The sequence below is a fragment of the Protopterus annectens genome, chromosome 4.part0 (genome assembly GCF_019279795.1).
Source record: "Protopterus annectens isolate FY-2018-M chromosome 4.part0, PAN1.0, whole genome shotgun sequence".
NCBI classification, from domain to species: Eukaryota; Metazoa; Chordata; order Ceratodontiformes; family Protopteridae; genus Protopterus; species Protopterus annectens.
In genome coordinates this window covers 32,904,454-32,931,588 of record NC_056733.1, presented here as the reverse complement: position 1 = coordinate 32,931,588, position 27,135 = coordinate 32,904,454, and the positions used below count along the sequence as shown (strand labels likewise).

Here is a 27,135-nt window from a genome sequence, read left to right as displayed (position 1 = left end):
GAGAGGGCCGTTTTAACTAGAGTGTCTGATTTCAGGGGCTCTACATTCTTCTGGTATGGCTATGGGCCCTTTTGGGGGTGAGAGGGGGGTGGTTTGCACTGAACCTGTCTGCCAGGATGTTGGCAATATCGGTTGGTTCAGTGTATTTTGTGCCATTCTGCATCAAATCCGAGCAGATCTGAGCATTGCCATTTAGATTCTTGACAAAGAATGCCTTGTGGTTATCTTTGGAGTACATTTTCTTTTGAAGCTCACCTTGGACAATTTTATGAGGGATCATAGTTTTTTGCTGATCCTGATCAGGGATGTCTTCCCTTCTTGGAATTTTACTCTTTTCTGTACTAGTTTCCTCCTTTTATTGTATAGCTTGTCTATGGCAGAGGTCCACCAGACTGGTTTCCTTTTCTTGGAGTGAGTCTTGGTTTTGCTTGGGATAGCACGATCCATGTATTCTTGTAGGTGCCTGTAGAATACATAACTAAAGGATTTTGCAGCTTAGACAGCGTTATCCTTTAGCATGGGGGCTTTGAAACTTTCCACCTTGTCTTAAGTAACGTGAAGTTTGCTTTTGAAAAGTTTTTCACGGTGGTTTCCTTGTCCGAGGGTGGGGGCAGAATGTGGATTTCCAAAGTGATTTGCATATGGTTAGATTAACCAGCAAGGCGTTGACCATCGGTGTGGAACACCGTTCACCCATGTTGATGACCAGGTCCAATATGTTGTCACCTCTGGTGGGAGTGTTGACCAGTTAATCCAAGGCGTTTGAGTTTATAAATTCTAGGAAATGTTGGGCAAGGAAGTAGTACTTCTCAAAGTTAATGTTTGGGTAGTTGAAATCACCCAATATTAGGGTGTTTGGTAGGACCTTCGTTTCCCAGCATTTCCAGAAATGCGGAATGGGGGTCCTGGGACATGGTGGGTGATCTGTGGCAAGCTACAATCTGAACTGCAGTTGCCCGTTGTTAGTTGTACGTGGACGAACTCGAGCATCGTGCTGTGCCACTAACCTGCCGGTGTGGGTATCCTTGATGAATATGGATACTCCCCCGCCTTTTGTATTTCGGTCCGGGTTCTGTGGCCGAAATGTATGGTACGGGTTGTAGCCCGGTAGTGCTGGGGTGCTATCTGGAGCCTTAAACCAGGTTTCTGTTACTGCACATATAAATCGATTTTCTCCACACTGAGGAGTGCCTCAAGTGCATGTATTTTGAGGTTTAGACTTCTGGCATTGAGTAGCATTACCCTCAGATTTTTGTTACCTGTGCTATTTACAGCAGTGGGTTTGTCTTTTGAGTCTTTCCTAAAAAAGGCACTATAGGGTGGCAACAACCTTGGCCAGTATTCGAAAGCCTAAAGGTGACAGGTGCACATGGTCACTGGATCCCCTTTGAATGACACCAGAAATTGATAATACCATTATATCCTTCTTGGTGAGGGCAGGATGCTACTCAGGGTCAGGGTCATACTGGCCTGGGCTACGTGATCAGAGAGTTCTTCCATGTCTCTTCTCATGTAGTCCAGTGAGGTATGGCTCAGGTCATTCACACCAACATGGACAATGACAAGAGTCATATTTGTACTTGTTCTGGAGTGACCCAAGTGTTTGTGTTATGCGGCAGATGCTGGCACCCACCAGGCAGCTAACAGGGATTTAAATAGGTCTGCTAAGGTCACCTTTACGTTATTTAAAAGGCAAGCTAGAATGCGGTCAGGACGTTTTTAGCATTAAAAAACACAGATGACCTGCTCTTGAGATAATAGGCGGAGGAGTGGTGGCAGGTACACTCTGGGGAATGACCCGTGGCGCTCTAAATGTATGAAAGGTGCTATAGCCTTGCATGGAGAGAGTGCCTCCTGCAGCTTTGAACCATGTTTCAGTGACTGCACAGATGTCAGCATTTTTCAAGGTGAGGAGTACTTCTAGGGAGTGCTATTTCTTGACACTATTGGCATTGAGTAGAAGTACATTGGGCTTATCAAGAGAAGATTTTGTTACATTGAGGGATTGGTTACTTTGACACTGCAAGCCACTATAAGGGTGGCTAAAGCCCTTACCAGTATCCGAAAGCCTAGAAGAAATAAGTGCAGACCATCTCTGGGAAAACTGTGTGGCCTGTTGATCATGTCTTCCCAGGCTGACCAACACTGGATCTCCTACGACTGACAACAAAAGGTACGCCAATTGTTAAAGTAGATTATTTTGTGTTTGTATTGTAGCTCATACCTACCTGTGACACAATCTGACAGCTTAATACTAGGAAGGCTATGTCACAGTCATAGTATATGTGGGTGTGAATGACGTGAATTATATACTGGTACTTACGGCTGACCCGAGTACTTATCCTGACCCTGGCCAGGCTGCTAACCATAACCTTATCCAGCCTGGTGAGGGGGGACATCTGTGCATCTCACTATGGTGTCTCCTGTGACCAGTATGTTAGGCAAAATCCCACAAAACCTTATAGGCTTGTTTGCTGAGATACAAGTGTGTGTACTATTACGTGCTGTGCTTTTTGTTTGCGTTGGTGTGTGTGTGGTTTCTGAAGGCAGCATTTGGGAGGCCCGTGTTTTTGGTAAGTTACTAGCGAGTAACCCCCATATGTATGCAAGAGGTTTGCTTCCATTTTCATAGTATAACTACATCTCTCACACATCTTTATTTGTTTCAGGATCAAATGGTTGTCAGTTTACACAAAACAATTGCAACATTGCCTCTGGATGCTTATGTTCATCGGGCGGCCTACAAAGATGGTAGGAAACTGTCCAGCCATGACAAGGGTCTCGCCAAGAAAAGAATGATAAAAAAAAAAAACGAAGGCAGTCAGACTTGTGTGCAGCTTGGGGGAAAAAAAAAGACTGTAGGCTGAATCCAATTATTCAAAAAAAAAGTTACAAAACACTTTAGGAGTAGCAAGGGTCTGGGTATGGTTTCAGTGACAATTACTCTAGGAAGTTTTTTCATCTTTAAGGTGTTTGCATCTATACAGGACACTGCTAACCGCCGCTACATGGAAAGCAGCTTCACATACAAGGCTTATATACAGAAACAAAAAGAGAACAAGTTTTAAGTTAAACTACCAATTAGGAAAGCACACAATAACCTTCAACCAGCAATAACCAAATCAGCACAGTTCTGACACAATAACATAGATAAAGCCTTCTTAATGTAAAATGGCTGGTTTAGAGTCCACTTGTAGGAAGACCACACAATCTAGATACAACAACCCTGACTGATAGAATATTATTTAAAGAAAAAATAAGTACAGTTTTTTTTGGTTTAAACTATAGCAAATATCACAGAAACCAACGAAAACTGAATTAATTTACTGGTAAAATAACGGTGTCAAGGTTCCAAAAAATAAAACTAGAGCTGAATAAAAAAACTCAATTAACATCAGGTTTAGCGCTTTCATCTACTCGCAGATGACTTCCTCAGAACACCATCTCCAAAAACAAAGTCTTTAAATAATAATCATTCAATCACATAACTGCGTTATATTCAACAATTCAATTCAATACTACTATAATCTCATGATACAAATACATATAAATAATTACCATCAGATTTAAACATTAAAAACAAGAACATAAAGATGTTGATGTGTTAAAAACATAAAAGTTATATACAATATCACTGTGGGAAACGAGGAGGTTTTACTAATAAAATACTAACACCTGTTGTCAGTGTTATAACAAATACCGCTATACATGCCCCTTTCAATCTCTTAATAGGGGTTGGGTAGAAATGCAGTCATTTGATCCTGGGGTGTAGCTGCATTCAGTAAAATTTGCCATTTTACTTCTCTCTCCCCCAGTTTAGCTTTCACATCTCCTCCTCTGGGGTCGATCTTAACACATTGTAATATGTCAAATTTAAAAGTGCTACAAGTGTCACTAACTTCCAAATGTGTATATAGGGCATCATTTGTGTCTTTTTTCTAATACAGTAGAGGTGGTCGTACATACGGTTCCTGAACCTCCTATCAGTTTTCCCTGCTTAAAAACTAGGACAGTTGGTGCAGGTAGCGCTAAATAGACCACATGTTGGGTTTGACAATTACCCTTTTTAAAACTAATCACTGTTTTGTTAATGTTATTCAAAGTAAGGGTATGGTCTTCACTTACTGCATAGCACTGTTTACAGTGACCACATTTACTTGTAAGGAAAAAAATGAATTATAGAACAGAAGGTACATTTATCACTGGTTTGAATTTTTGTTTTCAAATTCAATCCTGTTTTATAAACAAAATGGGGTTCATCCCCTAAATTATGCACCCCTTCATCACATCTCAAAATATTTCAATTATGTAGAATATTTTTCACTTCCTTAACACAAGGATTAAACTGTAGTATACAGGCTCTATTAAATTTCTTGTTCATGTCCATAATTATTGTGTTGGTGGGTCCATTACTAATATCCTTCTCTGCACCCAGCAATGGCTTGTACTCCCCCCCCCCCCCACACTCTCTTTTTACGTACCCAGTGACATCATTAATAATTCCATTAGGGTATCCCCTCTCTTTAAACACGTTTCCTATATATTCAATCTCTGGCACCATTTCAGAATAATCAGAAGTCATCCTGGCAGCTCTAATACATTGCCCCTTGATTATACTTTTCTTCTGACTCCTTGGGTGATTACTGGAAAATTCTAAGTATGCGTTACTGAAGGTCTCCTTTCTATATATTTTGGATTTAACCCCCCTTTGATGGAATAAACATATGTATCTAGGTATGGTTGTCTGTGAACTTATGTACTAGAATTATCAAGATGTTCCAGAAACATGACAATTTCATCTACGGTACCAGTCCACAGAATAAAAATATGCAGCTACACCCCCGGATTAAATGACTGTATTTATACCAAACCCCTATTAAGAGATTGAAAGGGGGCATGTATAGCTGTATTTCTTATAACACTGACAACAGGTTGTTAGTATTTTATTAGTAAAAACTCAGTTTCCCCACAGTGACATATTGCATATAATTTTATGTTTTTAACATTTAACACATCTACATCTTTATATTCTTGTTTTTAATGTTTTACAACTGAAAATCTGATAGTAATTATTATTCATACGTATTTGTATTGTTATAGTAGTACTGAACTGAATTGCTGAATATGAAGGAGTTTAATTAATGCAGTTATGTGCTTAGATGATTAAAGACTGTTGTTTTTGGAGTTGTTTTTGAAGAAGTCTACTGTGAGTAGATGAAAGCGCTACACCCGAGGTTAATTAAGAGTCTTTTTTTATTCAGCTCTAGTTTTATTTTTTTGGAACCTGACACCATTGTTTTACCAGTAAATTAATTCAGTTTTCGTTGGTAAATATCACAGAAAACAAATACAAGTTTTAAAATAATAATTATTGCCATGTTCCTACAGAGAACTGCCTTAGCTGTAAGCAGATTCACTGGAACTCTGGTGAAAAAAAATTTATCTTAAAAGCTCTACTTGTATTCAGATTATATCAGCCTAGATGAGACTCACATAATCCCAGTCTTTGGAGTTCCGTGACGCCCCAGCACTGGCCTAGTGATCAAGGAGCCTCAATCCTCATTACTGGCAACTTTGGGGGATGTATAAACTGGAAGGATGACAAGTACACACAAAGTGCAATTTCCCTTAACAGAACACAGAGAACACTCAGTCTGGGGCTGGTTTCTCTCCCTCCCTCTCCAGATCCCCAATAAGACTCCCCACTAGCACAGCTACAGAGTGGAGTCCTTAGCTAGGGTTCCATGCCAAGTCCTCCCAACACCCTGTCCAACCAGTGCTTTGTGTCCCTGTCAAAGCAGCACACACACACACACACACACACACACACACACACACACACACACACCTTGGAAAGTCTGGCACATGTTTACTAGCTATACCCCTTCTGCCCAGACTATAAAGGTAGTTATCACTGCCACCAGAACCCCTACCTATCAGCTACTATAAGGCCCTTACAAAGGGTGTCCAACCCTGCTGTGCAATATTACTATTAATCCAAATGGTGGTCTGACCAAGCAAGGCTACTGAAGTGGTTTGTGCAGTGTCAACAAATAAGATAAGAGAGTACTGTAAAAGCTTGAATAGGCATCACAAATAATAAGCCACAAAAGACCAAGACAATACTCAGTAAATCAACACAGTAACTTCAGAGGAGTTCAACATCACAGGAAATCTTTTTGCAGGACAGTCTCAAAATACAGAAACCATCTAAACTAATTGTTACTACATTCCTATCTATATCTAAAAGACATACTATGCCCTAAACCTTACTTACAGCAAGGCAAGTGCAGACTGGTGAGGAGTGGATGTTCTTGCTAGGTCCAAGACAAAATACAAAATGCACACTCTCCGCGAGTTCTTAACAATCAAATATTTACTGCTGGGTGAACTTGGATGCATTTCTTGGAAGTCATAAAACAATAAAACATTTTAAACCTTGTAATTACTTCTCTTTCAAGACAATATTGCACATGTATATAGTGTATATACATTTCTATTCCAAGTCAGCTGGGCATGCTGTGGTTACATTTTAGCTCAGTACATAACACAGTTCTGTACAACTCGTATCAATTTTCACAAATACTTATTTACAAAAATCCGAACAGCTGGTCTGGCAATACTTCCCTATATCACAAGGCCAATGCCTTACCCATATGACCACTGGGGCCTGACAAACTGAAAAACTTTTTTCTGAACTCGCAACGCGTCTATCTAGAGCCATGTTTTTCTTTTGATTTAGGACACTACCATTAAATGTATTTAGGAATTAACATCAAAGTTTGTACTTCTCAAACTTTTAGCAGAAATAGAGAATGACGTTTCTTACACCATAATGCCACTTCAATACTTGTGAATATGTTCTTCGATACCTCAATACTTGTGAATATGTTCTTTGGGCAACCAATTAGCAGTGCATCCATCTAGCTGCCAAAGAATATCATGCCCTCCCACTTGCCTTGAACACACAATGACAGTATTATTAGCAGCATCGGACAGTTCTTCTGCAACTATATTTCCCTCCCAAGAAACTACAAGTTTCTGCATTTGGCTAGTCTTCAGTGATAAATTTTCACCTGAGCATCATCCAGATGCAGTCCTCATCAACCATAGCACTCGCACTCACACCAAGGGGGCTCCAAAGGGTTCTGTTCTTGGACCTCCTTTTGCCCCTACTCAGCAATAGACTTCATATCTAAAAATAGCTTTATGTGGACAATAGCCTAATCAATATTAGTAGTGGACAACGCATGTACTGGCCAACTTTCAACTTCTATGAAACTGGTAAGCTTCCAATATCACCATTAACTTACAAAACAAACTAATTACAATCATTTTGCTAGAGACAGCAACGAGTGTGATAATTATCTCATTTATTCACACCACTGTCTTGACTTATTACAACTTGTTTAACTCCTTTGTAATTTAAGAGGAAAAGGCCTAATCCAAAACAACACATGCAGCCTGGAATATCTTACCTGCTGAAATAAGAAAAAATTATATTCTCTCACGGTTTCACAGCGTAAACCAAACAGCATATTAAAAGCAAATGCTTCACTAAGCCTACTGCATGTTGTTGCTTTTATTATGGTTTTGTACACAACTATGCATAGTTTATGCTTTAGTCAGTTAACTTTCATAAAAACACAAGTATCACATGACCTCGGAGACTAACACATGCAGAAAAAAAAAATAATTTACTGAATTGTAGATACAAAAGAAAAAAAAAAACAAGCACTAAGTTTTATGTAGTACCAAAAGGTGTACAATTAACAGACAAAATACACTGGAAGTGCAATGTTCATACTCACAAACAAGTGTGAGCCAATGATTTCTTGCTTTAAAGTGGTATGTCACAAGACTGCATATAAAATTTAGCCAGCAAACACAGCAACTGCTCTGAAACCACCACCATGGACTAAACCTTACTACATTTAAACCCCCCCAGCAAGCATCATAGCCTTTTTAGCAAGATAGGTCCATATCCTCAGGAAAACGAGGTGTGTAAAAACATTGTGCCATTGATATCACAAGTATAAACAGTAGCAAAATCAGAATAAAGACCAACAGTTATCAATACACATGTAAAGTACATTTAAATACTCAACAGCATACTTGGGACCTAACTTGCAATAGTAAAGCAGCATACTGCAGCATATTTTTATCTTGCAAGCATAAAACATACATATTACTTTCAAATAAGCAAGAGATCACTATTCCTGTTTTATGACAAGTACTCCCCACCTCCAAGTCACTGGTTACTACCAACAGCATAAACCTGAAGTAGCAAAGATAACACCAAGTGCTCAATCCACAAACTATCATATAAACCAGAGCCGCACATCTGATAATATCAGCCAATCTGAAACTGCAAAACTGTTTAAACTGGTCAGTGGTAATGACATACGTTTGTACAAGAATGGAGGGAAAAAAAAAAAAAGACAAAACATTTACACAACTGCTTAATCAATGGCTGTGGCACTTGGCTTATACCATACTCTTCTACTTTGGTTGACCACTGCATGCAACATGCAGACCAATACACTGATTGGTCCAGCTTCTGCGAATACAAGACACGTCTCAGCTGCAGCCCATTTGGTACGGCCATTAAAAGGCTAGCAGATGCATAAATCCACTTCAGGTGACAAATACCCTTTAACCAAGGGGCTCCACAATAGCACAACGGCTTTAGTAACATCCGAATGAAAAGCTTTTTTTCTCTCCATGTTAAAAAATACATTCATTCAGTGCTCCCAAGTATTAAGCATACCCCCAATATATCTTAATAAAATCCTGTGTGACAACAGGTTATGACACCAATGGCAGACTGTTAATTAGTAACTTAAAAATTATTCATCTGTGGAAAGTATGAGACGAGGAGGGGAAGGGGAAACTCTACTTTAAAGGAAACTACTCACTGCCCAAAACGAGCACCGATGTTTTCAGAAACTTAAAAAAAAAAAAAAAAAACAATACACTCAGAAAATAAATCTAAGAAATCTTATTCTAAAGCAAGACCATCCGACTCAAATGCATTCAAAATAAATTACATGAATAAAGAAAATGTTAATGACATGCATAAAAAAAGTCACAAAAAAACGGTCTGACAACAGGAAGGACAATCTGGTTACTATAATCAGACAAGTGATAAAGGACAAGCAGGGAAACAACTGCAAAAAAAGATGGGGCAGAAAAGTGGGGCACACCAAGTTGAGCTGCAACAAGTCGGAAAAATAGTTAAAAAAAAATCAGAGAACACAGAAAAAAATGCATTTGTCCTAATAAAAAAAATCAAACTGAGTTCGTAAAGGATCAACGAAATTAAAGTACTATAACTGCGTTACAAAGAAAGAAAACAAGTCATTCGACCATAGCCACAAGGAACCATCAGTCCACGACATGCGGTTGCTCAAAACAAAAGCTCGCCAGTCAGCGGGGAAGGGCGAAGAAAACTAAACCAAGTGTAAGTGGATCAAACATATCTGCTAGAGCAGGAATGTAACGGAAAGCAACAACAAAGCAAACATATGCAAGACTAAATCCGTGACAACGAGAACAGAAAAAAAGAAAACACACAAAGTAAACAAAAACTGCGAAACAAATGCAGCAGGTGGGACCCAACGAGTTCTGCCCAGTTCAAGTTCAGAGGCCCCCCGACTTCACAGGACTAGTAGTAATATACAGATAAACTGGGAGGGGTCTGCACTACATGCTGCCCGGGGGCGTGGGCTGTGAACTAAGGGGGCTTAGTTAAGTCTCCACAGCACAGAAATGCGGAAAAAAAAGAAGAAAACTCACTTGGAAGACCAGCCTCTCCACTTCACCAGATACTCTAACTTGCCCTGCAACAAGAAACACAAAAGAAGCAGACCGTTAGAAAACGACTAAGAAAGACCGCATGTTGTAACACAAGTACAAAAAGTAATAATCAGACCACCAAACACTGCTCTAAAAGAGGAATCAAAGTACTAACCTTTCTTAGTCGTTTACTAAGAATGCATTCTGCTGCGAAAACCTGCTCTCCTACCGCACTTAGCTCCTCCATTTCGTCCGTGATCCTTCTCGCGCTCCTAGTTTGTTGTTTTTGCTGCACGCACTCGCACTCGCGCGCGCCCCGTCAGAAAAAAAAATAGGGTGGTTCTCCAGGAAAGCCGGCCTCCACGCGCACTTCCCCTAACGTTACGTCACAGGACTACCAAAATTTCATTACACCTATTAAACGCTGATAGCCTCATAGGTCGTTGGCAATAGCCGACTATCGCAGGACCAAAATCTGCCTGAGTCCTCAGACTGGAGCAACTAAAGCTGAGCGTGGCCCAAAGGAGTGGAGGAACGGCAGTCTGGGCAGTGATAAATGTATTTGTATTCAGTTTGCTAACTGGAACTGAAAGTCTTCTTTTCCAATATGAGTATGGGTCATGTACTTTTATTGATTTTTTTGTACATTGTAAACGAGCGACTTAATAATAGTTCGTGATGCTAAAATGTGCAACTTATGTCTTCCCAGTTTTCATACAAAAGCGTCGATGACGCGCAATATTTTTGGCGTGATTTAGCAAGTCCTCAATGGGGTGTTAGGCATATTTCATATTTGGTCTTGTCAGACGTCTTGCCTACAGCTTGCAACAGTGATGTACATGTATATACAAATAACATATTTTAATACGCACAAGTATGGCATACATTGAAAATATTAGAAGGAAATGCATGCATAGCTGTAGAGAATTGTGTAGAGTTATTTACAACGAGTGGGTTACCACCTGTCCCACTTTGCGAGGGACAGCCCCTATTTGGGCAGTTGTGTCCTGCAAAAAAATTGTAAAATGGCAAATGTCCTGAGATTTTAGGACAAAAAATGTTCCTATATTTTATGTAATAGTTGCATAAAACAGTTATTTTGTATGTGAAACACCTAACTGTTATATGAAATAGAACAAGCAACTAAAATGCTACAAGAATAAGCTTTTATTTAGGCAAAAAGAGTGAGGTTCTGTCCTTTGAGTAATACTGGCCGTGGGTATGTTTCAGCCTGGAAAATCTAACGTTTGTACCAAAAATGTCCCACTTTGGACATTTGAAAAGGTGGCAACCCTACGAATGGTTACAATATTGCCGAAGGTTTACCAGTAAGACGGTCTTTTAGGTTCCTAGTACCCCATGCATTACTCTAAACATACCTCTGAACGTCCAAATTTTCGCAGAATGTCCAGATTTTAACTTCTAATTTTGGTCTGTTTCTTATAAAATTTGTGGTTTTCTGGATTTTTGACAAATCCGTGAGGATTGAGTTGCTTAAATAATGACATGCATTGAGTTTCAGCCTTCATATCCTTTAGAAAATGAATGGCAATACGATGTATGTTATTCTAATAACTTTCTAAGTTTATGAGAGCAATATTTAAAAACTGTCCCTATTTTTGAGGCTTTGCCCCCCCCCCCCATTATTTTTCTCTCTGTCCAGAATTTCTGTGCTAAGAAGTTTAGAGCTATGAATAACCTATCCTCTGATAATTGTGGACCGTACATCATCCCCACATACACACTTTTTTTTACTGATAAACCAGTAGGGATTACAGTCCTTCAATTCTTCCGGGCTAGACAACCAGCAGTGTAAACAGTAGCACTATTTGATTTGGTCACACTGACCGATGCTGATGCGGCACACACCACAAACCCTTATTAAAATGAGATAAGAGGAGGTTTGATGAAGACAAATATGAGCAACCGAGTTTAAAACTCTGAGTTTTATGTCTGTTAATCGCACATGCTGATGACGCAAAATACGCTTGTTATAGTCACTTTAGAAATGAAATAGGGTAACATTTAAAAAAAGTCAGTTGTCGTAGCCATTTGTCCCTTATAATTTTGGCTATCTCCCCGATTCTTGAGCAAACAACTAGAGAGCTTTAACCCCCAACATCTGTTCGCATTTGGGTTATTGATTCCATCTAACGACAAGCGACTTTATGAAAAGGACAGTAGTGTTTAGTATAAATATTTAAATTGCGCTTTGAATATATTTAGCATTTTCAATGTCCTCTATATATTTTATGTGAGGAGATGATTATCACGAAGAATCAAACCAAACGTTCACTGATCCTAAAGTTGAGGAAATACTGCTATATCGCTACGTTCATAAAATTCCCAAATGTCATGGCAAATTCCAGAAATAAATTGTGTTAGCATGATTTGTAATAAGGCACTTTAAATTTAACATTCAGAGTTAAACAATAAAGTCGATTCATCGCCATTGTAAAATACTCTTGCCAAATATGTCTTAAAGAAATGTAAAGTTTTTTTACTGCGGTGGCTAAAGTATAGGTTAGACTGCGTGACCCTAAAGACAGCAGTACTGCAAACTATAATCAACTATCGAAACTTCACTTGATAAAGATCCTTCTAATCCACCATTTTTGGACTCAGCCACTGAAAATGATCTAGGGCCATCTGAACAAATACTAAAATATTTTAGTTCATTCAGAAAGTTGTCTTAATCATAAATCTCATGTTAGTTATTAAGCCATTTTCAAAATGAACTTATAGAACTGATAACATGATAGTCATCAGACTTACTCTTTACATTCTTTTTTCAGATATTTACTAAAACAGTGTCCTCTGCTTTGTTAGTAAGACTGCCTTTTTGTTCTAATTATTGAATATGATTCTTGGAGGAAGATGCTGTCCTTACCATAATGACATCAAATCAGGTCATACCTTTACACATTGGCCTGATATGGCAAATTGTTTTATAAACCATTTGAGATTATTCATAAAGTGTATATGATACATATTAGACTTCTTTTTTATGAATTTGGAATTTCCCCCCAAAAGTCACATACTCCTAACCTGTGTAAGTAAAGTGATAACTCTCTCATCACACATTGACATCTTAAAATATCTCTTCCATTGGCAGACTGAATGAAAATAGATTCTGATTTTTTATTGGTTGCCTTTCTTATAATCACTGTAAAATATAATATTGTTTCAATATTATTATACAATTACTGGCCCTAAACATTCAAAAACGAGTACGCTGATTGGTGAGCCCAACCAGGGTGCCCGTTGTAAATCCGAGAATATACTAATGGAAAAAGGCCCAGTCGCCCGGACTTTTTCTGTTAGTATATCCCCTGATTTTTTTTTGTTCTTGTCCAGAGGTAGCAAAAGAGAAAGGAAGATCTCCATTGCTTTAATCTCGCTATGTTAAACGAGATTAACATAGTGAGATAGCGTAAAAAAGGCAACGGAGAACTTCCTTTCTCTGTTGCTTTTTTTAAAGATATCTCAGTATGTTAAACTTGTTTAACATAGCGAGATACGTAAAAAGCAATGGAGATCTTCCTTTCTCCGTTGCTACCTCTGCACAGCACTGCTGTACTGCGTAAACATGGGAACACGACCCTTACGCATGTGCAGTACATCAGAAATGCTCTAGGATACCTGCGGAAGGGTAGCACAGAGTCATTATACAATGACATTATTTAAGAAAAGTAAGTATTTCTTTTGTTAAATAATGTCATTGTATAATAGCAATAACCCACAGCTGGGTGTGGGCAATGCTGGATGTACCCACTGTTGCCTTTGTTTGGTCACGAGGGCAAAGCCCTCGTGACCAAACCACACCAACCGTGGGTAAATCCAGCATTACCCACACCCATCCATGGGTTATTGCTTAAGTATATTATGTATAGTGTTTCAAAGTTAGTACAGTGGTGATTATGCCCACTTGCCATGTGGGAGACCAGCGTTCATTTCTCCAATGGTGGGTAAAGTATTTTGGGAGAGAGGATGACATAATGGTTAAGGTGTTTACCTTACAGACACAAGGTACAGGGTTTTATTAGGGTAGGAGGTTGGCATAATGGTTAAGGTATTTACCATAGAAACATAAGGTGCAGGCTTTGATTCTCACATGGGGTAACTGACTAGACTTAAAATGGCCCAAAAAGGCAGTTAGCCTAATACTAATCTATGAACCTATATCACTTGTATGGCCTGAAAGAGTGACATTTTTCAGAACAGTTTAATACCATGCTTAAGTTTCTAAAAACTGGGGGATATACCATCTCAAGTTTTAAAAGCTAAATAAACTGAGAATAAATCCATATGTCACCTGCTGGATTGCCAGCTTGCTCACAAATAGGATGCAGATAATCAGTATAGGAGAAGTTACCATCACAAAGAGACCAGTCACCGTTGGAATCCCCCAGGATCCTGTTCTAGCTCCTCTCCTGTTTGGCATTTACTTTTCGGATGTAAAAGCCAATACCAAAGGGCTCTGGCTAAGTTTGCATATGACTGCAAGCTAGGAGCAGTCATTGGAACCACAAAGGACTAAGCCATCCTGCAGGAAGGTTTATCTCAAATAAATAACTGATGCCAAAATCATGGACTAAAATTAAATGCCAAAAAAGTATTACTATATCCTTTGGAAAGTCATCTACCTCAGGGAACTACCACATTGATAATACGACCCTAAGAGTTAACACAGTTGTTCAGGAATATATAAGTATTGATCATAGGATGGGTAAGGCCATTCTATAACCAAAAGGGATATATTTCAAGCACAAATAGAAAATTGGCTACGCTTAAAATGGCCCACAAGGGCAGCTAGTCTAGTACTTACCTAGGAACTTGTAAAAGTATTTTTCTTACCCATGGTACGAGACAACCCCAAAAGCAATCTGTATGGTATGGTTAAAAGCTATATCTGTATTAATTCTTCTGGTTAAAAGTTTGTTCTGTTCCAGTATGCTAAAAGAGTTTTTCAAATTACTGTTAAATTTCACATCTGTAGGCTTGTGCCATGCATTGGACCCTTTGATATATATTTTAATGACAGTTCTAGGATTTGTATTGCAGTTCAAGAAACAAGCAAACATAAAGACATAAAAAGTAAACAGCAATACTGAGAGTGTTGTAGTTTCATAAAAACAAAATACTGAGGGACTAGGTATGAATATTTGTATAGTGAAGAAGTTTTAGTGAAACATTACTATACTATCAGCTGTATATATTTTATGTGCTTCAGAAGTGTACTGGTAAAATTTATATTTGCCTTTATGCAACAATAAGTTTCTCAACATTCTATTGTTTATTAGTTAGTGCTTATTATGTCATCCTCCATGTTTTGTGCTTCATTTTGATCTATATATTTATGCTAACTTCAAGCAGTAGAATATTTATCATGGATAGTTGCCACAGAATGTATGAATCTAACATTTTACTGTTTGCATGTATTTCTGTCAGCATTTTCCAGACCAAGTGACAACAAAGGCCTTTCTACAGCCAGCTGCTATACTGTCAAATAGTCAGGGCAGAAACAAGAGGTTCTAACATACCATGAAATGTAGGAGTATTACCAAGAGACTTGTACAGTACAGCTGTTAATCATTAAATTATTATATGTTGGGTTTTGAACCTAAGGAGGTGCAGCATGAGAGAGGGTAATGATAAGGCCTGAATGGTCATAAGATTTTATGGCCCTGGAGTATGTATGAAAACTATTCATATATGAACCTCCATTAGTGCAACTGATACCTTACATTTTCCTGGTCTTAGTGTATTGTTATGGGTGTCCTTATCTTAGTATTTAGTCATGCCACTTTATGTTTTGCTTTGTAAGGGAGTCTAGTACCCTGCAAAGTCCTATCTCCCCATGCATTCTATGATAAAGATGTATAGGTGGAAAAGTTAGGGGGGATGTTCTCTCCCCTCACAAAATGAAACAGGAAATTGACTAAGTTCTGTGGTGAAAATACAATAAATTGTCACTTTACATTATTAGCCCATTGTTAACATAAATGTATTTACAGACTGGGATGTGCAGCAGTGATGACATACTTAAAACAGCCAAAGTCAAGTTTAAAAGATGAGAATTATTTTATTTCTGTTTTTATTTTATTTGTTTTGATTGCAAGGAAAGTCCATCTGGTCATAATACATTCACAATGAAGGCTTGGAAAGAAAAGTTCCAAGACACATAATACGAATACTATTACTAATAATAATAATAGACAATACTCATATAAATAACCCAGGCATAACAGTATATAAATCATTTCCTAAAAGGTGAATGAGTAGTACAGAAACAGTAAGAATGCATTTTGAAATCACATCATAGTCAGGTAATGGGTTAAGTAAACTGTAAAGTATATAATGATACTTTAGAAGGAGTGAATATTTATTTAGGTTAACAGTTATCAGATCACATGTGGACATAAATACATCTATTACAATATAATGTAATGAATAAATCATAAATACATGCATACGCATAAAAGCTTAGACTACAGCTGTCAGGAGAACAAGTAGAATTTATGGTAAAGAAATGAAGGAAGGAATTTTCCCCATTGTTTTGCTACCGCGACAGCAAATGTTGTATGATAAAAGCACCATTTTCATTGTGTTCTTAAAATGTCATGCAAGCTGTGATTTCACAGTTTAAGTATATAAACAGCCAACATGGTCAGGGAAGTACAGAATTGGGGAAACTGCATCAGGGAGTTTGTGATCAGAATTAGATATTTACCACATGTAGGGAAGCTTGTAAAAACTCTTATTAGGAATGGGAGGCTAACATCCATCATGTCATTAATATGTGAACCCACAGTCTAGATGATGTGGTGGTGAGGGGATTACAGCAATTTTTGTCAACTACCAGGCAGATTCCTTCACTATAGCACTATCTTATCAAGCATAACATCCAAAAACTGAAAAAAAAGATCATATGTTAATCATTTCTTTAGTGTCGATGTCCCTGTAGTACTCTAAATGGTTATCGTTATTTTGTAATTCGTTATACTTCAAAACAGCCTGATATATCACTGTCATGCCATTTGATTTCATTTTAAAATTAAGGATTCACCTCCCTGATGTAATTTTGTGGACACACAGAGCACATTGTACTGAACAGAGGCTTTACAATGGCAGCATTTCATTACTAACTTGCAATGAGAGTTTTTTTATTTCCTACTTTTTGACTGTTTTTTGCCAAGAGCATCACTAGTTTGACTTTTACAGTTCTATCATTTGATATTTTTGTTGGTAGCCATCTTTTATAGATTTTTTTTTAGTTACATTTGTCTAAAAGGTTTGAAAGCATAGCTTATTTAGTGTTTTGTTAGGCTCAGAACTGTTATTGCATGATACTTTTTTGCATGAAGTATGAAGCTGACAATACCATATTCACACACACACACACACACACACACACACACACACACACACACACACACACACACACACACACACACACACACACACACTGTTTACTACCTAAATTTAAAACTTTTTTGTTGATTCTCTAACTAGAATTTGTGACCTGCCTTGTTTGCTTAAGGTCTAAAAAGTCTTGAGATGCAGCTAACCCTTGTAGTTTACATGACATCTTAAATTATACTGCAGATAATTTGCCAGGAGGAAGTAATACACTATGTTCACAAAAATCAGGTTAATGTGTAAAGGGAGAGGTACTACTTAAATTATATTTTCCTTCCATGTCACACCCTCAGAATCAGACTGAAGGAAAGGAAAAGTGCTTAACACAGAGGATTTTGATCTGGTCAGCAATCGTAAGTGGCATATTATGTGATGTTCTTCATATTGATTACTACTGCAGTAGCCTTAGCTGTATGTATTATATTCCGCCAAGGATACAACAGCCAGTCAGCTTCCAAAGCTTCAGTGCACCTTCCACATGCCCAAACTGTCAAACAGCTCAAGCTGAGCTGACTAAAAGACAAGTGTGGGTGTGAAGCCCTTCAGAGCTTTACTACCACCGAACAGTACACTCCTCTGAGGCTTTTGAGGAAAGACGGTCGGCTTGTGCTTTCCTTAGCTGGGCAGATAAGTTCCTTTTGGGAAAAAAAAAACTTCACTGTCTTATTTTTTTAGTGATGTTTTATTACTTTCCTCTTCAGGAAAGTTTTTTTTAAACTAAGGGCGATGTATTTCACTAGATTGTCTCAAGACTGTAACATACTTTTATACTGAGCACATGTTGTTTCTAGCACCTTTAAAAGTAGTGTTAGCTAACTGATAAACTATTTTCTGTGGAGAAATTGTGTTTATTTTAAGGTTGTAGGACTGCCACAGTATGTGAAAATGCTTTTCTAACTGATAAACTATTTTCTGTGGAGAAATTGTGTTTATTTTAAGGTTGTAGGACTGCCACAGTATGTGAAAATGCTTTTTACTGTGCTTTTTTCTGTTAAAAAAGTAACTTATGTGGACTAGTAATTTTACTGGCATTGTTGCTTGTTTTCTACAGGACAGAGGCACCATTTTTAGCTTGGCCATAGAACAGATTGTCATTCCCATGATCGGTTCTTCTTCTAGCCACAAAAAGAAAAAGTTAAGCAAATAGCCTTTGCCACCACAGCAGGCTAGCAATTTGCTTTAGTTGCAGGTGGGTGACTGTGTTGTGGTCATTTGTTTTACCTCAGATCACTCATCTTTTACCCCAGATCCCTCTGTTGTAGCACCTATAGCCACTATGGCCCAGGGGTTAGCCATGTCCTCTGCAGCTGTTGGGGTCCCCTCAATGGGCAAGAGAGAACCACTCTTGTCAGTCCTGGGAGAGAGGACAGAGAAGGTATCTATGTTGTGTCAGAATGCTGTGCCCATCTCTAGGGAAGCAGCAGCTGCCATTGGTAACATGGTTGGCTCCATTTTTCCTCTCATAAAGAAACAGAAAAACAAGCATGTATCTACTTCTCATCAAATTTCTTTGGATAGGAGTAGTCTACTGGGACTGGCAAAGGGTTTGATTCTGGCTATTGATCCTTCTTGTAGAGTAGTTTCCAGTAAAAGAAAGAGCGATGCTACTTTCCTGAAGAGATTCCAGATTCTGGATCTGAACCAAAAAATGCAGGGAATGATTTAGGGTTTTGTCCTCAGATTTCTGATTCAGACTCGGAGGAGAACTCTGTTTCTGAATCTCCCTGTGGGGGTTTCTCTTTCTCTGAGACTGTTGCTAGAATGTCACAGTGTTTTCAATGGGAGAACACTGAAGTTTTTAGTCCCTCAAAAAAATACTATGAGTTATTACAGAAGGATTTTCTAGAGCCTACACCCATTCTTCCAGTCCTGCCTGCTTTGCAGGATGTGTGTCTTACTGTCTGCAGTTTTCCTGATAGTCAGCCAGTTGTCTCTAAAAGGCATATATGATGCATAAAGTTCCTCGGTCTTTTACATTTTTATACACTATTCCCAAACCTGACCCAGCAGCTATAGCCTTAGTTGACTCTCTGCTGGTAAGCACTTAGTTAATTCCAAACCTACGTCTTCTGATAAGGATTGGAAAATTATTGATAGGTATGGGGAAAAGTGTGTATTTCTGCAGCCTTAAATTTCATAACTTTAAATTGTCAGGCTCATATGTTAAAGTTGTTAAAGTTTATTCTGACATATCATGAACATATGAGGAATGTTTTATCTACAGTTTCTTCTTGTAAAGAAAAATCTGCTTTAAATAACTTAGTTTCTTCTATTGCTCAGGTCACTACTTATTGTTTTCACTATGTGTGTGACTCTGTTAATACTTCTTCCAGGGCTATGGCCACTGGTATGGTTTTTATGAGGTTTGCTTGGCTGCATTCTCAGAACCTTCCAGATGATACTAAAAATGAGATTTTAAATTCTCCCTTTGGTAGAGATTTAGTGTTTGGCCCCTCTGCTGCAGAGGTGATGAAAAAGTTTGATGAAAGGGGCAAGCTGATGATCCAGGGAATCTCTCAAGATTTTTCAGCCCTCCTTTTCCAAATTGTCTGAGGAATTTTCTTTCTCCTCATTCAGTTTCAGCAAAAACAGAATAAACAGTCTCAACAGAATTCAGGTAAGCAGATATTTATGAAGAAGTGGCAAGGAGGTTCCAATAAAGAAGTCTTAAACCTCCCAAAACCAAGTATACTTCAACAAATCTGAATTACTGCTCAAGATACCTTGTGCCCCCCTCCCACCCTGGCTTTCTTTCTCTTCAAGAAAGTCTGAATCTCAGTTTTTCTCTTTGGCAGGAGATAGCTTCAGACAAATGGGTTTTGAAAATAATTCATCAGGTAGCAGTGGGAGGAAATACCTCTTTTCTGGGGGGGGGGGGTGTCATTCCTCGTCCTGCAGATCAGACTGTATTTTTTCCGCCTATTTTTCATCACATGATGTCCCAAGGTGTGATAGAACCAGTTCCTCATTCACAGATGTGGAAGGGGTTTTATTGCAGGATGTTCCTAGCTCCAAAGAAGGAAAACACTTGGAGACCAGTTCTGAGACTTTATTTTCTAAACCTGTTTGTAATAGTACCCAAATTCAAAATGATGTCACTTCACAAACTGTTGCCTCTTCTTCCTCTTTCAAGTTTCACTAGACTTAAGATGCTTATCATCATATTGTTATTGATCCAGTCTTCATGCATTATGTAAGGGTTTGTGTGTCTGAATCCCATTATCAGTTCTCTGCCTTACCCTTTGGACTATCCAATGCACCAAGAGTGTCCCCAAAGTGTCTAGCTCCAGTTATAGCTCATTGCAGGCTGCAGGGTATCCTCATTTTTCTGTATTTAGACAACTTGAATATCTTTGCCAAGCCTTTTTCAAAATGTTGGAATCTGTCTCTTGGGTGAGTGATCACTTGCAAAAGCTGGGATTCCAAGAGAACATTCAAAATTCTTTCTTGACTCCCTCACACAGGATTGTGTTCTCGTCGTGTTAACTAGGGACCTCAGTTCAAATAGTTTTTCTTCCACAAGAAAAATAGATCTTTATTTAGATTTATTTCTAAGTTTTTTGCACTTAGACTTTACTCACTGTGAGGGGAATACCTCTGGATTTTGTGTCTCATGGCATCTATGATTCTCATGATACCCCTGGCAAGACTCCACATGAGAAAGATACAGTGGTGTCTGAAATCTCTTTGTTTCCAGCATCAACACTTTTTTATTTTCAGATCCAAGTACTGGGACTTGTCAGAATAAAAATCACTTGGTGGAAAAAAACATATCCTTAAATCATGGTCTTCCTTCTCCCTCCCTGCTTCAAAGCCATCAGTCACTGCAGATGCTTCAGACTTTGCTTGTGGAGGAGTTTCAGGGGAGATAAAGGCATAGGGTCTGTGGAACACCAAGGACAGATGCAAGCACATAAATATCAAGGAGATGCTTGCCCTGATTAACTCATTAATTTTGAGTGATGCCTCAAGGTGCATCTGCAGTTAACTCCTACTGACGCCTCTAGGTGTGAAATATTGCTTGTTCATATTTACATCAATAATTTCAAAACCATGTTATGTACAAGGTTTTAAAAGATTTCAGCTTAAAGCTTACACAGTGGCAAACTCAACTGCATTAGTATTTAACACCTGTCTAGTGCAAGTAAATATATATTAACTGTTGATTTTATGATATTAATTTATATAGGTATAATTGTCATATTTTTCTAAATATCTCAACAACCAATTAACACAGGCAGAACTTCTTGGCCTGATATGAAAGCTCTCAACTAATTGAATAAATTGCTGCTGACAATATGTGTTTAACTTGAGTGGTTGCTGAGATATTGTAAGTTGTTTATAAAATATTACAAATGTAATAGTTACTGTGTTTATTGTAACTTATAAAATTTGGTTTAAGACCTATAAGCTAAAGAATGCTACCACTATAAAATAGTTTGTGCTGAAGAGTTTGGCATTTATACTTCTTTCATAACCCCTATGGTTCCAGAGATATGAACATGTGTTTGAAATGTCAGGACATAATTTGATTCTGTCAAAAGGCTTAGGCTCCGCCCATTGGAAGTTACTGTGTGAACTTCATGAGCTCCAATGGCCTGAATGATTTAAGACACTCAATTCTCTGGGATCTCTTCAAGTGGTTACAGGCAATACCACAGTGATGTGGTACATCAACGAGCAAGGGGGAACCAGGTTGTACCCCTTTGCAGACTAGCCATGTTGGCTTGGGATACAGCTTCACTGCACAATTTCTCTTTGCAGGCATCATGCACTCCTTCAGAGCAACATTGTGTGACAGACAAACTGAGCAGGACCAGGACAGACCCCCACAAATGGAAAATAGATTGGGGATCTCCAAGAATTGAACCATCTGTGGGAAGTTCCTCAAGTAGACCTCTTTGCCTCCTCTCTGAACAATCAACTGGCAAAATTCTGTTCCAGGACATGCAAGAAGGTCTGGAAGACAGATGCCTTTTCTTTTCATTTCTTTGGACAGGAATGATCCTTCATGCCATTCCATCCTTTCCACTAATATCCAGGGTACTTCTGCCGGAACCTCTCAAGATCCTCTCAAGATCAATGTGATAACTCTCTTCTGGCCCAGGCAACTGTCATTCTCCCTTCCTTAGGAAATGGCCAGGGGCAATTACCACTAGCTTCTTCATAGAATATATCACTCATACAAGAACAGGGGTGTTTGATACACCCCAGCATCAATAAACTTCAGTTGACTGTCTGGATAATAGGGTCCTAATTCCTTTTAAGCATCTGCTTTCTGAGGACGTGCAGTAGGTACTAATAGAATCAAGGACGCATGCTACTAGAAAATCATATATTATTGAATGAAAAAGTTTTTTAGTTGATGTCAACAACATAACCAGCACCCATTCGAGATTAGTTGTTCTCTGGTTTTACAATATTTTTGTGAGTTAGTATCGTATGGCTTTTCTTATTCCTCTGTCAAAGTTCATTTAACATCCATTTCAAGGCAGTCACATGCCAAAATGTTTTTGAAAGGGGTTTGGCATAAAAGGCCTCCAAGTAAACTGGTGTCCCCTCCTTGGGTTCTTAATTTTATGTTAGATAAACTAACAATTACTCCATTTGAACCAACCAATTTGTCTGAATTTAGGTTCTTAAAATGGAAAACAGATTTATTGATTGTTCTGTCCTCTGCAAGAAGGATGTCTGAGTTGCAAGCTGTTATGGTGATTCAACTGTCCCTCATTTTCCACAAGGACAGGGTTTTTTTTGAGAACTAATCCTTCTTTTATGCCTAAAGTGGTATCCGAGTTAACTTTGTCAAACTGTCCATATCCCTATTTTCTTTCCTGAGCCTAAATATGAGGGAGAAAGAATACTCCTTACCTTGGATGTCTACAGGCAACTCAGGTACTATCTTAACAGAACTAAATGTTTCAGATCATTGAATTATTTGTTCATTTCTTGTGAAGGTAAAAAGAAGGGACAACCAGTGTCAAAACAGACTATTTCTAAATGGTTGTCTAAGGTTATTACCTTTTGTTATACTCACCATGACAAATATATTCCAGACAGGGTCAAGACCTTTGGAAAGGGTTGGATTCTGGAAGTATTCTAGCAGCTGCTCCTTGGTCCTCTGTACATACTTTTACAAAGCACTGTAAGCTGGATTCTTTCTCTAGGTCTAGATCATGCTGTGCTAGGACCATTCTCTAAGAGGTCCTGGACCCACCTCCTTCTACCTCCCAAATGTAGTTAGCTGTAGTAATCTACCCATATAGCTGAGGCTAATGCAGCAGTGATCAATATGAAGAAAATAGTACAGTTGTGCAAGTTGAACTTACCATAACAAGTAGATGTTCAAATGATAACTGCTGCAGTAGACAATTCCTCCCTCCACCCCTTGTTTTTTGGTGTGTTTTTTTTTTATGCCAGGGTGTGGGCATTTATTTTCTTGTTATTCCTAGACTTGCTTTTTCAGGCTCAGACTTCTCTCTATGCTGAGAGGAAATCTCTGAAGGGGTTCATGCCCAAACTTGCCTTTCAGTTAGCAGTCAGCTCAAGCCACTTGACAGTTTGGGCACATGGAAGGTGTCCTGAAACTTGGGAAGCTGTCTGTCTGTTATATCCTTGGCAGGATATAACCCATATAGCTAAGGCTAGCAGTCGTCATTTGAACATCTACTGTTATTGTAAGTTCAACTTACACAACTGTCTTCCTCAATATGGATGCCAAGAGATTCACCTCAAGAGCAAAGCTCAAGAGGTGAATCTTGGCATCCATGTCAAGAACACAGAATTTTTCATTATGATTGGAGATCCGATCACAATTTTTTGTAGTGCATGGAAATTTATCTTCTCCATGTACCACTAGTTAGTGAAGAATTAGATTAAAAAAGTAACGTGTTGTATCAAGTTTGAAAGCTGGTAAAGCAGTGATGAAGTGGTTGAAGTCTTATGTATTCCTGTGTTAGGGAAGCAGCCATAGCCAAAGTACCGGGTGTACTTTAGCAGAAAGCAGACAAAAATGAGAGTTGAAATGAAATCATTTCATGCCATACTGCTGCTGTTTTCTGGGGGGGGGGGTGTCATTCCTCGTCCTGCAGATCAGACTGTATTTTTTCTGCCTATTTTTCATCAAATAATGTCCCAAGGTGTGATAGAACCAGTTCCTCATTCACAGACGTGGAAGGGGTTTTATTGCAGGATGTTCCTAGCTCCAAAGAAGGAAAACACTTGGAGACCAGTTCTGGGTCTTTATCTTCTAAACCTGTTTGTAATAGTACCCAAATTCAAAATGATGTCACTTCACAAACTGTTGCCTCTTCTTCCTCTTTCAAGTTTCACTAGACTTAAGATGCTTATCATCATATTGTTATTGATCCAGTCTTCATGCATTATGTAAGGGTTTGTGTGTCTGAATCCCATTATCAGTTCTCTGCCTTACCCTTTGGACTATCCAATGCACCAAGAGTGTCCCCAAAGTGTCTAGCTCCAGTTATAGCTCATTGCAGGCTGCAGGGTATCCTCATTTTTCTGTATTTAGACAACTTGAATATCTTTGCCAAGCCTTTTTCAAAATGTTGGAATCTGTCTCTTGGGTGAGTGATCACTTGCAAAAGCTGGGATTCCAAGAGAACATTCAAAATTCTTTCTTGACTCCCTCACACAGGATTGTGTTCTCGTGATGTTAACTAGGGACCTCAGTTCAAATAGTTTTTCTTCCACAAGAAAAACAGATCTTTATTTAGATTTATTTCTAAGTTTTTTGCACTTAGACTTTACTCACTGTGAGGGAATACCTCTGGATTTTGTGTCTCATGGCATCTATGATTCTCATGATACCCCTGGCAAGACTCCACATGAGAAAGATACAGTGGTGTCTGAAATCTCTTTGTTTCCAGCATCAACACTTTTTTATTTTCAGATCCAAGAACTGGGACTTGTCAGAATAAAAATCACTTGTTGAAAAAAAAACATATCCTTAAATCATGGTCTTCCTTCTCCCTCCCTGCTTCAAAGCCATCAGTCACCGCAGATGCTTCAGACTTTGCTTGTGGAGTAGTTTCAGGGAAGATAAAGGCATAGGGTCTGTGGAACACCAAGGACAGATGCAAGCACATAAATATCAAGGAGATGCTTGCCCTGATTAACTCATTAATTTTGAGTGATGCCTCAAGGTGCATCTGCAGTTAACTCCTACTGACGCCTCTAGGTGTGAAATATTGCTTGTTCATATTTACATCAATAATTTCAAAACCATGTTATGTACAAGGTTTTAAAAGATTTCAGCTTAAAGCTTACACAGTGGCAAACTCAACTGCATTAGTATTTAACACCTGTCTAGTGCAAGTAAATATATATTAACTGTTGATTTTATGATATTAATTTATATAGGTATAATTGTCATATTTTTCTAAATATCTCAACAACCAATTAACACAGGCAGAACTCCTTGGCCTGATATGAAAGCTCTCAGCTAATTGAATAAATTGCTGCTGACAATATGTGTTTAACTTGAGTGGTTGCTGAGATATTGTAAGTTGTTTATAAAATATTACAAATGTAATAGTTACTGTGTTTATTGTAACTTATAAAATTTGGTTTAAGACCTATAAGCTAAAGAATGCTACCACTATAAAATAGTTTGTGCTGAAGAGTTTGGCATTTATACTTCTTTCATAACCCCTATGGTTCCAGAGATATGAACATTTGTTTGAAATGTCAGGACATAATTTGATTCTGTCAAAAGGCTTAGGCTCCGCCCATTGGAAGTTACTGTGTGAACTTCATGAGCTCCAGTGGCCTGAATGATTTAAGGCACTCAATTCTCTGGGATCTCTTCAAGTGGTTACAGGCAATACCACAGTGATGTGGTACATCAACGAGCAAGGGGGAACCAGGTTGTACCCCTTTGCAGACTAGCCATGTTGGCTTGGGATACAGCTTCACTACACAATTTCACTTTGCAGGCATCATGCACTCCTTCAGAGCAACATTGTGTGACAGACAAACTGAGCAGGACCAGGACAGACCCCCACAAATGGAAAATAGATTGGGGATCTCCAAGAATTGAACCATCTGTGGGAAGTTCCTCAAGTAGACCTCTTTGCCTCCTCTCTGATCAATCAACTGGCAAAATTCTGTTCCAGGACATGCAAGAAGGTCTGGAAGACAGATGCCTTTTCTTTTCATTTCTTTGGACAGGAATGATCCTGCATGCCATTCCATCCTTTCCACTAATATCCAGGGTACTTCTGCTGGAACCTCTCAAGATCAATGTGATAACTCTCTTCTGGCCCAGGCAACTGTCATTCTCCCTTCCTTAGGAAATGGCCAGGGGCAATTACCACTAGCTTCTTCATACAAGAACAGGGGTGTTTGATACACCCCAGCATCAATAATCTTCAGTTGACTGTCTGGATAATAGGGTCCTAATTCCTTTTAAGCACCTGCTTTCTGAAGACGTGCAGTAGGTACTAATAGAATCAAGGACGCATGCTACTAGAAAATCATATGTTATTGAATGAAAAAGTTTTCTAGTTGATGTCAACAACATAACCAGCACCCATTCGGGATTAGTTGTTCTCTGGTTTTACAATATTTTTGTGAGTGTCGTATGGCTTTTCTTATTCCTCTGTCAAAGTTCATTTAACATCCATTTCAGCATGTCTGCCAATGGATCCTCCTATTTCAAGGCAGTCACATGCCAAAATGTTTTTGAAAGGGGTTTGGCATAAGAGGCCTCCAAGTAAACTGGTGTCCCCTCCTTGGGTTCTTAATTTTGTGTTAGATAAACTAACAATTACTCCATTTGAACCAACCATTTTGTCTGAATTTAGGTTCTTAAAATGGAAAACAGCTTTATTGATTGTTCTGACCTCTGCAAGAAGGATGTCTGAGTTGCAAGCTGTTATGGTGATTCAACTG

General features: G+C 38.6%; 1 protein-coding gene across 1 annotated transcript in view; it reads right to left on the bottom strand.

Moving 5' to 3' along the window:
* Nucleotides 1–10,172, bottom strand: part of CBX2 (chromobox 2) — a 65,018-nt gene extending 54,846 nt beyond the window's left edge. Inside the window, exons 1-2 of the mRNA XM_044068067.1 lie at nucleotides 9,974–10,172; nucleotides 9,799–9,842 (exon numbers count right to left, since the gene is read on the bottom strand). Coding sequence (XP_043924002.1) covers nucleotides 9,799–9,842; nucleotides 9,974–10,045 — 116 coding nt within the window. The 5' untranslated portion in view covers nucleotides 10,046–10,172. The remainder of the gene's footprint in view (nucleotides 1–9,798; nucleotides 9,843–9,973) is intronic.
* Nucleotides 10,173–27,135: the final 16,963 nt, after the last annotated feature.